General features: G+C 34.2%; 1 protein-coding gene across 1 annotated transcript; it reads right to left on the bottom strand.

The window, feature by feature from the left end:
• Positions 1-1,128: 1,128 nt before the first annotated feature.
• LOC134232878 (uncharacterized) lies at positions 1,129-13,534 on the bottom strand. Its single transcript, XM_062714855.1, has 21 exons — positions 13,173-13,534; positions 11,681-11,844; positions 9,642-9,738; positions 9,175-9,329; positions 8,890-9,077; positions 8,530-8,731; positions 6,311-8,322; positions 6,066-6,123; positions 5,632-5,882; positions 5,437-5,494; positions 5,056-5,324; positions 4,891-4,969; positions 4,548-4,753; positions 4,033-4,081; positions 3,692-3,936; positions 3,521-3,587; positions 3,207-3,430; positions 2,961-3,024; positions 2,688-2,862; positions 1,898-1,989; positions 1,129-1,668 (listed from the first exon to the last, which is right to left on the bottom strand). Exons 1-21 carry the CDS (start codon positions 13,239-13,241, stop codon positions 1,479-1,481), a joined length of 4,914 nt encoding a protein of 1,637 aa, XP_062570839.1. The 5' UTR covers positions 13,242-13,534; the 3' UTR covers positions 1,129-1,478.
• Positions 13,535-14,391: the final 857 nt, after the last annotated feature.

Here is a 14,391-nt window from a genome sequence, read left to right as displayed (position 1 = left end):
TGGTCTGCGCCAAACCCCGATGGTTTGACACGCCAAAGTCCGATGGTGCAGAAAACAATTAACGTGTATGACGTCATAGTAATATTGCGCAAAAATGCGATGCTGCGCCATGCCAAGGCCCGATTGTTTGAAATAAATACTAATAAGTATTAAATGCAAAGACTAACCCTAATCTTTTGGATTTAGGTGGGAGACTAACACTTATCAGTCGAAAAATGTGTAACAACCATAAGCCATAGGTATCTTGGATGGGTGCATGACTAATCCAAGTCAGTCCAATAGTGTGCGAGGACTGACCATAAAACCCCTTGGGTGAGTTCGAAGAAACACATTGGTGTTCAAGAACTAACCCAATCAGTCGAATGGTGTACAAGGACTAACCCTTATAGCTCTGGTGGGCAAAAACAATAAGCAAAATCAGTAAAATTGTAAGCGGGACAAATACAAAATCATTTAAGGAATGTTTTTTAGTTTTGTGTGAGTTATTGGTGTGTGAATCACACACACTTGTCACGTAGGCATATTTCATGTAGCGCGCTAACTCACACGAAACTAAAAAACATTCCTTATCTTTACATTTAATCTGTTTGGAGGCAACTAAAATATACTTAATATTTGAATTTCTCGCTGCCTTATATTGTTGCATTTTACTAAAGTCGCTGCAGTCTCATTGTGACGTCACGTTAACGCATGTTTCTCCGTGTATATTTCTACGCGTGAGTATACACGAAAATGTTTTTCAAATCAATTTCACAGTAAGCTTACTAGAAAAACACAGCGAATGTAAATATTGGATTTTGATTGCAGGACAACGTCATGACGTATCATCATAAACGTTGATTGTACCTTCGCACCATCGGACTTTGGCGTGTCAGACCATCGCATTTTAGCGTCGCGTGTCTCATAGGAAACAAGCCATCGGACTTTGGCGTGACCGTCAACACACAGCCATCGGGGTTTGGCGCAGGCCATCGGAGTTTGGCGAGACCATCGGACTTTGGCGTCACCATCGCACTTTAGAGTCTTACATATATAATATACACGTGTTGCAGTTTTTGTGAGACTGTTGCCTATTTTATTAATAAATGTAAATCTAAATGATTAAGTTCAATATTCAATGTATTTTTTAAACAATATAGTACAAAAAGATGGATGAAATATGTACAATGTATTTAAAGTATGTACAATTAATGCAGTCTTATCTCTTCTTAGATATTTGAAAAGAATATTTGAACACAACTGATTAAAATAAATCTAATATCATTATCTCTTCTTTATCATTTCATTCAACACACATATACACACGCACACACATTCACGTGTCTTCTGGCAATTAGTACGTTATCATACCGCAAACATATCAGTCCCTTCACTTAAAAAGCATAAATATAGTCTTTGCATACTTTTCTTCTCAATGAACATGTTAAAGAACTTATTGCAACACCTCTACAAATAAAAGCTGGCCCTTGCTATGTCGCCTACTCTCGATAACTGTCGGTAAAAGCGTCATTCACTATATAGGTAGTTTTGGAATAGTCCGTATCTTCGTCCTCCACTGCATATAGTCCATTGGAATTCTTCTCCATCACCGGTTCCTTAGAAAAGTGTTCCTTATCGTAACCATTCATCTGCTTTGGGTCCTGTTTCAGCGTTCTCGACTGACGATGACTTAAAGATAAGCAGTTACGATTAAGTACTTATCCACGATCTAAAGCACTTCAGGATAGGACTTTTGACATGATATAGCTTTGATTGCTCTTGAATTTTTAATTTTACTAGTAACTATATAAGAATAGAAAAGAGTTTTGTAAAATCAGTTTTGTAAAAATTGTGAAACATTACTTTTACCATATACATTTGTCATATAATGATATAAGGTAGGTATGTGTGTACATACTTTCGAGCTCTCACGGCTGAGATAATGAGCGTGGCTAGTATGATGACCAGTGCTAAGCATCCTACAGCTATCACGACGTAAACCCACCATTCCTGGGAAGAATTATTTTAATACAAAGTGAATTTAAAGGTCAAATATTGTTTATATCACAGCTCAACCTTTAAAATATAAAAAAATATTTCCAATTTACCAGTAATATTTTTTGCAAGTTAATTTGTACTTTTGCAGCGAACATAATCATCGATGAACAACACTAGAAAATGAATTTCATTGTTCACTGTTTGGTTTCAGCATGTTATCCTGTTTTAAAAAATGCAAAAGATTGTTTTTCCTTACATGTATTTAAAAAAAAAATTATTGTAATGACTTAATCCTTTTGAAAAATGACTTTTGTAAGCCTCAAAACGCTCCATATATAAAATGTATCGTTTCTAAAAATTTCCCTCTTGAAACACTGTTGTTCATAATTTTATCATCACATTGTAAATTTTTATTAACTGCCACTGATTAAAATTCAAATTTTCAATATGACAATCTAAACAGCAATTTAATTGTAAGTGCTTATTAATCAAATTGAAATATATTCAACTGAGGCTTTCATATTCGTTCCAGTTTTATCATCTAATTTGTAAATACAAAATCAGTGTCTTGATCATACTTGTGTTTGTACAAGATAAAACATAATGAGAATGACGGTATATCAAGTATTTAATCAACGTTAACTAAATGGCTCCTCCTTTAAGAATAAGTTATGCTGTCCAGATTTTATCGTACTTCAATCGAAACTTACTGTTCCCTCTGGTTCTGACTTTTTAGAGGCTGTAGAAAACACACGTGACCCGGGAACCAGGTTAGACAACTCCTGCTCTAACTGTACAGAGGAGGGTTCGTCCAAATCGTCCTCCTCAACTTCCATTAGCCCTTTCCTTGGCTGTATGAAATATGTGTACATACGTACATTGTCTCTGGAAAGTATTGTACATCATTTATTTTTAAGATGTGATACGAAAGAATATTTACATGTTATGCATTCTCTTTTATAATGCTACTTTTATTTGCATACCCAGATCCAGCGACGTATCCAGACTCTGTGTTGAGTACTTTAACTGGAATTGTTAGACCAAGACCTAAATATGCGAAACGATTGCTTTGAAAATCTGATTATCCAGACACCTCAATATTAATTTTCGCTTTGCTTTATATCTTCTTCCAATCTTTATTATATCAAAAGAATCATTATTGGAATCTATATTACTACGAAGAATTACGTACGTCTACGCAACAAAAAGTGCCATGTAGAATTTTTTACCATTATTGGCGAGGATCCATGCATTTGATACAGCTTTCTGTATAACTGTCGAATTGAATCCCTGCGTGTCCTTTGTCCACAACATTCTGACCCTATAGGCTCTGCAGTCACACACTGATTTCAGAACGTTACCCATGACGCTAACGCTGGGAGAGGACACCGCTGCTAGACTGGAATCGGCATTCATGACATTCACCGTATACTTTATCTGGGTCACGGTCTCCCTAGGAGAGAGGGTTAGTATTCATGAACAACACATTCTGGTTAAGGTTTACAGACATTAATATCTATATTTGTAGAATGCATGCCTTTACCCTTTTGAGGAAACATAAAAATTGTTCCATGATTGGATGTCTGTGGTCAAAGCACGCTGGGAAACATCTGAAAAGTGATAAAGGTTTCAATATCAGTCGTCAAATATTACATCTGAAGAGAACAACACGTTTAAGGGAAGAAACTCTTTACAACTTTCTAATATACCATACGTTTATTTGCTGTGGCCCATGCAGTGCTCAATGAAAGAGAAGTTCGCTTTTGTTCTGATTCTGGAACAGCTTCTTTCAGTACCAGCTGATGTAACCGTTTCATCCTATCTACTGCCAACCTCCGGTTTAAACTACTCAGAGAATTGTTAATGAGATCTAACTTTCCCTCCATATTTGGTCTTGGCCACTCGGTCCTTGTGTCATTGGGCTGACTCGGTAGATAGTACAGTCTCGTGGCAATTGAACTAAATCAGTAATACAGTATGATCAGTACTCGGATATTATTATGAAATAGTAGTCGAGAAATTATATCAGATATGTAGCAATTTCTTCTAACTTACTTTTGTCTGCTTAAAAAGGATTGTTTCCTCCAGGAAGTATCAATGGTTTCTAGTAAACAAAAAATGTATCATTAACAAAGATAGAGATACCAATAATGCCTTACTAATGAAAAATATCAAACAAGCATTAGACATATTCTAGATCTGTTCATGAAAATTCCATTCCCCCCCCCTTTTTTTTTTTTACAAAATCAAGTCATGTTTTCCTTCAGTATCGACTTAAGGACTTATAGACAAAGCACCCTATAAGATTTGAAAATCTGAGCGATTTCTCTAATTCTATCCAACAAGATGCATTTTTAAATATACTTTATTCCAGGATTCAAGAACTGAATCAAAAAACGTTCATCTCGAAACTGAACCTTAATTTTATGTCTCAAACAGCATAAATAAAAGAAATCTACCAAGAATATAGACCTTGAAAAGTGTAAACAGGTGGAAAAGGTTAATGAATAAATATAACTTTGATTTGAATCGGGCATTGCATAAAATTGTGAAATAAAAAGAAATCTCACCAAAAACTGTATTTATTGCATTTCTAATATTATTTTCATCTTTGAGCTTCACACGCCCGGCTATGTCCACATAATGGAGCCTTGGGTTTTTACAGACATTACAAATCTGATAATGTGTCGATAGTTTGGTTATCAGTGCTTTAAGCACCGTTGGCTCTGTGTTGAGATGTCCGTCTAACGTTGGGTACAGCATGACATCAACTGATCTGTAAAGGTAACGAATTGTTAACCATTTTGCTTAACCATGAAAGGGTGTTCAAATTGAGTGACTTTAGCATTAAATGTTGTTAGAATTGAATATTTTTATATTAAGGTCTGTTAAAATGAGTATTTGAAGAATGACCTTTCTTTTGTAGGGGTGTCCTCTAACGGAGAAAGCTTCAATCCAACATTACATGCTTGCTGCAGACAGAGCCCATTATCTACAAACAAATATGAGATTCGGTATCAATCTACTTATTCTGGTTAAAAAAAAACGTTTATATGCTAGTTAAATTTATAAATGTACCTTTTAGGGCGTTTTTATAAACTGCAAGAGTTTTCTTGTAAATATCAGCAGCAGTGAGAGATGTGGTTCTTTTTCTTTGTTGTAGAGACAGTCGAAGTCCTGATTCATATCCGTAACTCTCGTTTCCAGTATACATCATGACTTGCATATCTGGAAATTCTGTTTGGAACTCCTTATAAAACGCCTGATCTTTGGGAATGTTCTCCGGTTTAGCTTGTAGGAATGTTAGACCACTTGTGACTAGGTATGATATATCCGTTACATATATTCTGTAAGAAGAATTTTAAAAAAAATGTTCCCTCGCTCTTCCCTTAAATAGCTATATCAAATAACTGAAAAGTTTTAGAAATTTTGTAGTGACTAAATGCTGGTGAAACTTACCCATAATCTCCAATTTTGTACGCAGCATCAACAATGAGAACATCAACAAGCTTATTTCCTATGAAATGAAAGCTATGTATAATTTGCAGTCCCCTTGTAATGAATCTCTTTTATCAAACTAGATATATGTATGTATTTTAAATAAATAGAAAAATATATTTATAATATTAATAATATTTAATACATGTACATTACCTGCGTTCGACCATGCTTGTTTAATGGCAGTCTTGATGCCGCTCCTGTAAATATTGTACACGTATCCAATGAGAGGGACGTGGTAACTTCGTCCCAGTCCTGTTGTTTTACCACTGAACACGCCATAATTACTAAGCTGACCAGAGTTAGCAAGTTGGTTGTTTATAGAATCCGTGAGATTTGGATTTTTATGCAAATCTGCTGCGTTTGGACAATCTGAGCTGTTGTAGATGACTTTTGTGTATACGTCTCTAAAATAAAAATAAATATAACAAAATGAATAATTTGGGACATCACATTCATAGCAGTCCACTTTTTGCGTTTTGTGAATACGAAATGATACTAAATGAAACTCAATACCATATCTTTAAGTTTGATGTGTATAATTTTGATGTAGACAGTGGCTTCCAAAGCTTAGAAATAAAATGGTTTACCTGGAGATACTGTACAGATACTCTTTGTCCAAAATGTTGATGTCCGTACAGTTCTCTCCTATATAAGAAAAAAGTGGTTGGGATTTATTTGCAATTTATTATTTTAGAGGTTGTCAAATATAAGGATAATTTCAGGTAGTTATTCAAACTGGATTCAAATAAAATTAATTGTTAAATGCCTTTTTGACAAGAACAAAAGCAGATTTAAACATGAATGTTTGTATAAATGACAAGTAACTGTTTACCTTTGGAAGTGTTTTTGACGGCATTTGTTATCACCTGTTTGATCGCCGGGATTTCATTATCGGGAATTTTTCCGCTGAGTGTCACAGACATATTTCCTCTATTTTGTGAAGGGGTCGAGCGTACCTTCGTCACAGTCATCACGGTAGATGGAGATATTTTGAGGCTGGATTTAGAGTTCGTTGTTGATAATATTGGCGTTGAACTAGTGTAGGAGGAAGTTACCTGAGATGTCGTGTGGGAGCCACCCGAGGGTGTGGTCGTCTGAAATGACGAACTTGAAGCTATGCTATACGTTACAGTTGTCAATGAAGTATCTACAACCTTGCAATCTACTATTAATAATTTTGCCATATCTACTTTCATGCAATTACATTCAGTTCTACCAAATGATGTATTTAAGCAGGTTCCATTCAAGAAGCATTGATCACCATAACAGCGAGCAAACACAGAGTCAGTTGTGGTAGACCTTTGAGTTTTAATTGTACTTAAATTATGTTTCGTGGTCCTTGAAGAAAGTGTTGCAGAGTCAGTAGATGAAACTTGGGTGGACTTTTGTGTTATGGTTTGAGTAACTGACGATGACGAAGCTTCTGTCGTCACTGGTACATTTTTGGAAACAGGAAACGATGTTTGTTTATGGATCAAACCTGTTGTTTGTTTTTCTGTTGTCTCTGTTAAAGTTGTTGTTTTAGATGTTGATGATTCCGTTGGTACATTATGGGAAACGTATGTTGTGGGGTTAATAGATAACGTTTCTTTAGATGATGAATCTATGGAGGATGTGGACGTTATTTGCTGAGATATGGTCGGTTTGTTTGGCTGTGTCGTCACTTCAGATGACTGTGATGTAGTGGGGAATAGCGGATAAAATAAAGATACTTCACAAGATCGTCCAGTGAATCCCATTTGGCAGTGACACTCAAAATCGTTGTATATATTTATACATGTTGCATTATTCTTACATGGACTGCTATCACAATGCAGTATTTCTTCCTCACAGAACTCCCCTTTATATCCAGGTCTACAACAGCACTTTCCATTGAAGCAATGACCATCGTTCTTACATACAACTCGTGGACACTCCAGATCTCTTGACAAAGCAATTGATCCATTTCTACAAATTGGACCCGCCCAACCATGCGGGCAAATGTCTGTGTTTGTTCTAAATGATTTTAACATACATTGACTGCCACTAAAACATAAAGCATCTGAATAAGGACGACATAAATTATTGGAATGGGCACATGTCTTTCCGCTAAACCCTTGTTTACAAACACAAAATGCAGTCCCATTTCCCAGCACTAAACAAGAACCATTTCCACAAAACCCACATGCATTAACTGTTGGAGAAACCGTACTACTACCAGCATGCTTTTCACATCTAGACCCCGCAAAGCCATGAAGACAATCACATGAATAATTCCCAACAACATCATTACAATACCCTCCATTCAAACACGTGTCATTTTGGCATTCGATTACTTCCTTCTGGCAAAGCTGTCCAGAAAAACCTAATAAACACTGACATGCACTATTAATACATTTACCATTGTTCCTGCATGCATTCTCTGAACAGTTATATGATACCTTTCCGGAAGATGGTGTGACTATATTTGATGTCATGTGTTTTGTAGTATCTATGGTGCTCGAGGGTTTCGTCGTTAGCAATGTTTTTGCTGTAACAGAAGTTGTGGTGCTTGTAAAAGTTTCAGTGGTGTGTGTTGTCGTTGGTGTTGCTTTTGTTGTCGTTGGTATCGTTGTAGTTGTTGTGCTTGGTGTTGTCGTTGTTCTTGGTGTTGTCGTTGTGCTTGTGGTTGTCGTGGATTCTGTTGTTGTTGATGTGGTAGAGGTGCTTCTGGTTGTGGTTGTTATTACATTTTCACAGAACATTCCAGAAAATTCTGAACCACAATGACAGGTAAAGGTACCGTTTGTTGCATCAGAGCATTTTCCATGAACACATGGGTTGTCTCTACATGTTGTTGGAATTTCACAATTCATTCCGCGATATCTAATAATGTGTGTCAAAAAACAAAATACTTATATTTTGAGAAAGCAAATTTTTTACACATTTCCTCTGATTCTATATTAAGTACAGTTGTTGCATTAATAATACTTTAAAGAAAAAGAAACTGAAACCTTGGTCTGGAATGTTAATGACTTTATAAGTTAAATCAGATAAAATATATTTCAACTATATCTTTTGAGATGCTGATACCTTGGGTGACAGTTACAGATGTAGCTCCCTGGAGTGTTTCGACAAGTTCCACCATACTGGCAGGGGTTTTGTCTACATTCGTCTAGATCTATTTCACACCTGTTACCGGTATAACCAGGAGGACAACAGCAGAAAAAGACATCGTTAGTTGTGTTGCTGAATTTATCCATAGAGCAAGTCCCACCATTTTCACAATGTTGTCCTGCAATTTTTGTTTGTTTTAATGAAAAGTAACAAGAACTCCTTAATTTAATCATATAAAAAGAGCATATCTTAATTATCAAAATGAAATCTCTGACTGTTACTATTAATAATTTGTATTGGAACATAGCTTCCTGTAACCGTATTTTAGTGCTATACCTGGACAGCTGCCATCTCCTATTGGTCTGGTACAGTCCTTTCCCTCCCAGCCCTGGTCACAGATTTTGGCCCCGGTATTCTCGTCACACCTGTAGTGACCTTTACAATCCACAGAGGGGATACAGAACACGGAGCATTCGTCACCATAGTAGTAGGTCTGGCACTGTATCGCCATTGACAGTCTCAGTCTAAATACAGTTATGGATCAACTTAAAATGATTACCTTAACACAGAGAAATCTGTACGTCAATTGTAAATTGTATGAAGTACTGGTATTTGATATACCTTGATGGCTTTGGGCGTTTCCCTTTCAATAGAAGTTCCCGGGGTTTGGGAATCTTACTTCCTTTTTCTGTGTAATTGAAGGAGAACCTATCGACCAGTTGCTGTGTGGAAGGACCATCAATGTCTGTTATACTGATGTCCACACGTGCACTCCCCTATAAATAAAAAAAATCTATTCAAGTGTATCTGAAAGCAGAAAGAGATGACTATCATTAAACTTTCGAAGAACGACCAACCCTTTTTTCAACAATGATGCTTTAGAAATGAGGAGGAAACGTAATTACTTTTCATAAACCTGGAGTTTACCAACATTCTGAATTGAATGCATTTTATATGTAAGTTGAAAATAGTACAAAACAATGTGTGTTAAACAGTGGTCTTATCAGGCACTGCTATTAGACTCTCTTAAACGTTTTGGAAAAAATTGTTGTTTTTTTAATTTTTCATCCATTTTTTAAATAAACAACCTTCCATTCTGCAATAGGCAGCTCTCTTGGTGTCTGATCCAGGAACACCAGATCCGGGGGTTGATCTGCGTTTAATTCTGTAGACTGACACCACTTTCTGTTGGGAAAATGTTTTTATAAAGATAAAAAAAGAAAGAAAGCAAACACTGGGAATAAATAAAGGGAAACAATAGACTGTTAGTATTATATATTTGAAGTTTGAATACGTGTACAATCATTCTGATGATTAATACTACGAATGTCTGTGTAATGACAATGCCAGTGTTTAGACAAAATTAAGTATGTAATATATATCATTTCTATGTTCTCAATCAACTGTACCTACAATATTTAGTCGGAAGTGAATCATAAGTTATTTTTCTCACTATCATTGAAAAATGTCTTTTTGAAAAAAGATATTGTAACGTTATTTGCAGCTCAATGTTTATGGATATAACATCCTAAAATGCAAGATTATTCGCAATTTCCTTTTAGAAATTGAAAATATCTTAATATGTACATTTCATGTCGATGTGGATTCATTCATTAAGAATGAAGATGAATTTAGGGCCTATATGGTTCATATTTATTAAAATGTTTTGAGTTTTGAGGTTGATGTCTTAAATTGTCGGAACAGGAGATTTTGCATTTGAGCATTTCAAAGGAAAAGAAAGTTTCAAAAATTCGGGAAAGTTTAGCGAAAACATATTTTGTTCTTTTTTCCTTTCTAATGCTAATGTTTGGGGATTTTTTTTATTTTCAATATTTTTTTAATGGAGTTAATTGAGATAAAATGAAAAAAAGACTAACGTATGGCGATTTGCTGTCAAACATATATATTTTGAGAAATAAATTCGATAAAAGAAATACACTTCCTTGTTCTGTCTGTTTGTCCAAACAATGAATAAAAGTGCAGGCATTCATAACAAGGAAACAAATTCCTTTTACTGTTTTTGTAAACAGTGTGTTGTATGACTTTCAGGCAACTCAAACAAATGTGACAAGTTTTGCATTTTACAGAAAATTCCAAATTGTTTTCTTCATTGCAATATTTTGATAATGTTGGTGTAAGTATTCATAATATTTGTTCATAGACTATGTAAAATTGCATAGAAAGACTTTCTAATAATTTCATTATTTCTTGAATTGAAGGAATATTTTTGAAAGAAATAGATGAACACTTTTAGGTCAACATGAAAATAATAATAATATAATTCCATTTGGTTGCTTTTTTGAAACAGATATTCATTTATAAATTGAGTAAATTTCTAAAGTTATGATAGGTATTGGCCAAATCGCTGCCTGTGTAACTTCGGCCATGCTGTTCTTAACCAGATTCCCTACCTTGTAATACCTATTGTAATAGTTTTGTAACTCCACCCTACCACCAGGGATCATGCTTTGGATGAAATATATGGAGATAACGAACAGTTTTCAAGATCAGAAGTCTATAAAACAATACAAAAAATAGGAGCAGAGCAAACACGGTCCTCGAAACAATTAGTATGAAAAATGTCAGTCAGCATTTGACTCAATGATAAATTGCATTTGCCGACAAGGTCATTGTATCGACCATAGAACGTATCAAATGATTACTTTAAACGAGACTGCTGATATTCTTGGCGATTGAAAAGTAAAAGTCATCACGTTTATCATAGCTTGGTTGTTAGATAATTTAAAATCTAAACACCCCAAGATGCTTCCACATAAGTTTAAGTTTTTCTGGTCTAGTGGTGCTTAAGCAGAAGATTTTTAAAGATCCCAATATATAAAATTTGGATTCCATATTGTGACTCTGCCCTACACCCGGGGTCATGATGTTAACAATTAACAATCTACACTACAGTAGGATGCTTTCACAGGAAGCATCAGCTTTTCAGAATTTCTGGCCCAGTGGTTCTTGAGAAGAGTTTTTAATAATCCAACCTTTTCTTGTCTTTTTTTTAATCTCCCCTTGCAAAGGGACTTGGCATTTCATTTTAGCATTTATAACTCTTAACCAGAGGTTGCTTTATCACTCAATTTTAACTACTCTTGACATAGATAAAGATTTTACTCACCCATTTTCATCTGGAGATACACATATTTTGATGACGTAATCACACCTGTCTGAGCTGCACTTGTTTGACACGGCGAGTCCATCACAACAGTTTCCATCAAACAGTTCGCTGTTTGTGTTGTTGTATTCCCTTAGAGTGATAAACAAAGTCGCCCTGGTGCTCTCCTCAAAAACGAAAAAAAGAATGAAAAAAAGTTTTATTTCATTAATGCTTGAAATTGAGTAATTGGTGTTGAAAATAATAAAAGACTTAAGTAAACACAAGTTAAAAACAAATTCTTTTTGGATCATTTTAGTGTAAAATGTATCTATATAAAGTATGTACAAAATCGCATATCAATAAAGTCTAGCCAATTAAATCACATTTTAGCGCATTGGTCCGTTTTCTGGATTATGGAAAATTATTGTTATGAATATTTTTCTTTTTGCCTAAAACTTTTAACAAATTCCAATAATGGTCTGTGAAATAAAATATGAGTCACAAATGTTTAGGTACATGGGATAATACATGTATATTCGTAAAAATGGACAGGCTATTTATTGCATAGACACATCTATCACGAAATTTGTCTAAAAATATTGCATTCCCCCTTCTGATTAGATATTTGTACATCATGCTGAAATCAATTCAATGCAAAACAATAACAGTTATATTAATGCTTCAATCGATCTTTCGAAATATTCTCAAGTATACATGTATATTGAAGAATAATGTTTCTAAAGGAAAATGTCTCTACAAATTGTTTGTAAATTTAAAAAACAACACGTTTTCAGCATCGTATGTCCATCAGATAACAAAACTTATAAAGATTTTAAAACAAAGTTATATATTTTTTTAACAAATCAAATTAACAAACTTAATGATGTTTTTTGTGACAAAGTTAACAAAATTTTTGATGTCTAACAAAACAAGTTAACAAATTTATACCGTTTTTTCTAACAGATCTAACTAGGTAGTATATTATGTTCATAAAAATTCAGTTTTAAACTTTCTTGCATCCTTTTTATCGTCCTTTGTGAGGATGTTTAGCCACTTTATGTAAAGAATTCCCTATTCCACTGAACACATGCTCGTGTTTCTAAGTAAATGTCATTATTTTAACTTCTTTTATAAATCTGACCAGACATCGGACATCTAAGTATCTGTGGAAGTTTATTTTCTCCTAGATACATAACATTAAGTCCCATTCCTAGCCCCTTCTGGTTCTATACATCCTGTGTTTCGGATAATGTCTAAACTCCATCAATCACCAGACAAGAATACTCTTATTAACAGTACCTTTCTTTCTTTTTCTTTTTTGTATTCTTTGTAATTTACTTGCTATGTCTCCGGATTAATTTTTTCACTTTGGAGTAAATGACAAAAATAATATACTCATTGAAAGCATCCCACGTTTTTCCTCAAAATACATTATTTTTCCAAAATCAATTAAAAAAAATAATATAGAGCATTTACTTATTGAAAATAAAATATCTAAAAAAAATCAACTTACCTGCCGTGATAGAGAAACAAAAATACAAACAAGAAGAACAATTCCTAAAGCATTTCTTCTGAGATCCATATTCTTCACATTCAAAACAAAAAAACTCTATTGATATCAGTTCTAAGATTTATAATCCATAGTAAAGTTATTTTAACATAAGATCTGACCAATTTCAGGGGGAGGCGGTACCCGCCTAGTAATTCAGACACGAACTTTATTCCAGCTAGCCCTTTTATGGCATAAACAAATGTAAATAATGAATCAAGCCCGCTTAAATTCTTTTAAACAATGAGTTTAGGTTTCCTAATCTCTGGGACTACTGTTGCAGAGGTGCTGAGGACCTGATAAGCCGGGCGCTTTCTACCACCGGTACCGTGCCTTATGACGAGAGTTTGTTATCTCCAGTTTGGATAATGATGTGTCACTTGCAGACTAATAGTTCCTCATTATGTGTGACATAATTAAAACCTAAACAAACTTCGCAACTGGGTTAAGGGCAAAATATTTTGTTTGATTATGACGTCACGGTGAAATTGTACAATTATGAATCTCGGCGACTTAATAATTATTTTCTTTTTCATATACTCCTACATACTTTGATTTCTCATGATTATTGTGAATATTAATCAATGTGTATATTTGTCATTACAACACTATTAGTAAAATCAAAGCCAACTTGATCTCGCTGTATATTTTTGTTTGACACGCAGTTTCTCTGTACTTGAGACGCAGATAAAGCTATTAGCTGAACTGAAAAAATAAAAATTAAATCTAAGTAAGCATGATATGACTATAATTGATTAATATTTTTGAATGCATTTATCAATAGTTCACAGTCTTATTTAATTGATAACTATTAGGTCTCTTATAATTCAAGCACTTTTATACAAAAACGTAAATAATAATAACTTTATTGTCCCTACTATTTTGAAAAGTGCTGGGAGCAAGTTGTGCGCTGTTGAGTTTTTCCATAGTTTTACATTTCTTCAATGCGTATAGTGTATATATGCACATAAATTATATCAAAAGCCGGCTAAATTTTATATATTGAAAATAAGCACTTTTCGGGTTAAGAAATTCCAATTATCCTATATCCTTTTACGATTTTCCGTACATTTTTTTTCAATTTTAAACAAAATATGTACGTGAAGTCAACAACATACATATGCATAAGTATAGTTTCCATTAAATTAAAACGTCAACAATATATTGATTTTTGGGGAATATT

This window comes from Saccostrea cucullata, unplaced genomic scaffold (genome assembly GCF_032062105.1).
Source record: "Saccostrea cucullata isolate Sc308-1 unplaced genomic scaffold, CSIRO_AGI_Scuc_v1 ctg52, whole genome shotgun sequence".
NCBI lineage: Eukaryota > Metazoa > Mollusca > Bivalvia > Ostreida > Ostreidae > Saccostrea > Saccostrea cuccullata.
The sequence above is the reverse complement of the archived record's forward strand: the minus strand, read 5'-3'. Positions and strand labels throughout refer to the sequence as shown.

Bases quoted from the DNA above. Each gene is read 5' to 3' on its own strand.
- LOC134232878 (XM_062714855.1), bottom strand. From the start codon at position 13,241: ATGGATCTCAGAAGAAATGCTTTAGGAATTGTTCTTCTTGTTTGTATT. The intron at 6,124-6,310 runs GTAAACAGTTAC...TTTCTTATATAG, and splicing joins CGTCAAAAACACTTCCAAAG to GAGAGAACTGTACGGACATC. The intron at 3,025-3,206 runs GTAAAAAATTCT...TCGCATATTTAG, and splicing joins ATGGATCCTCGCCAATAATG to GTCTTGGTCTAACAATTCCA.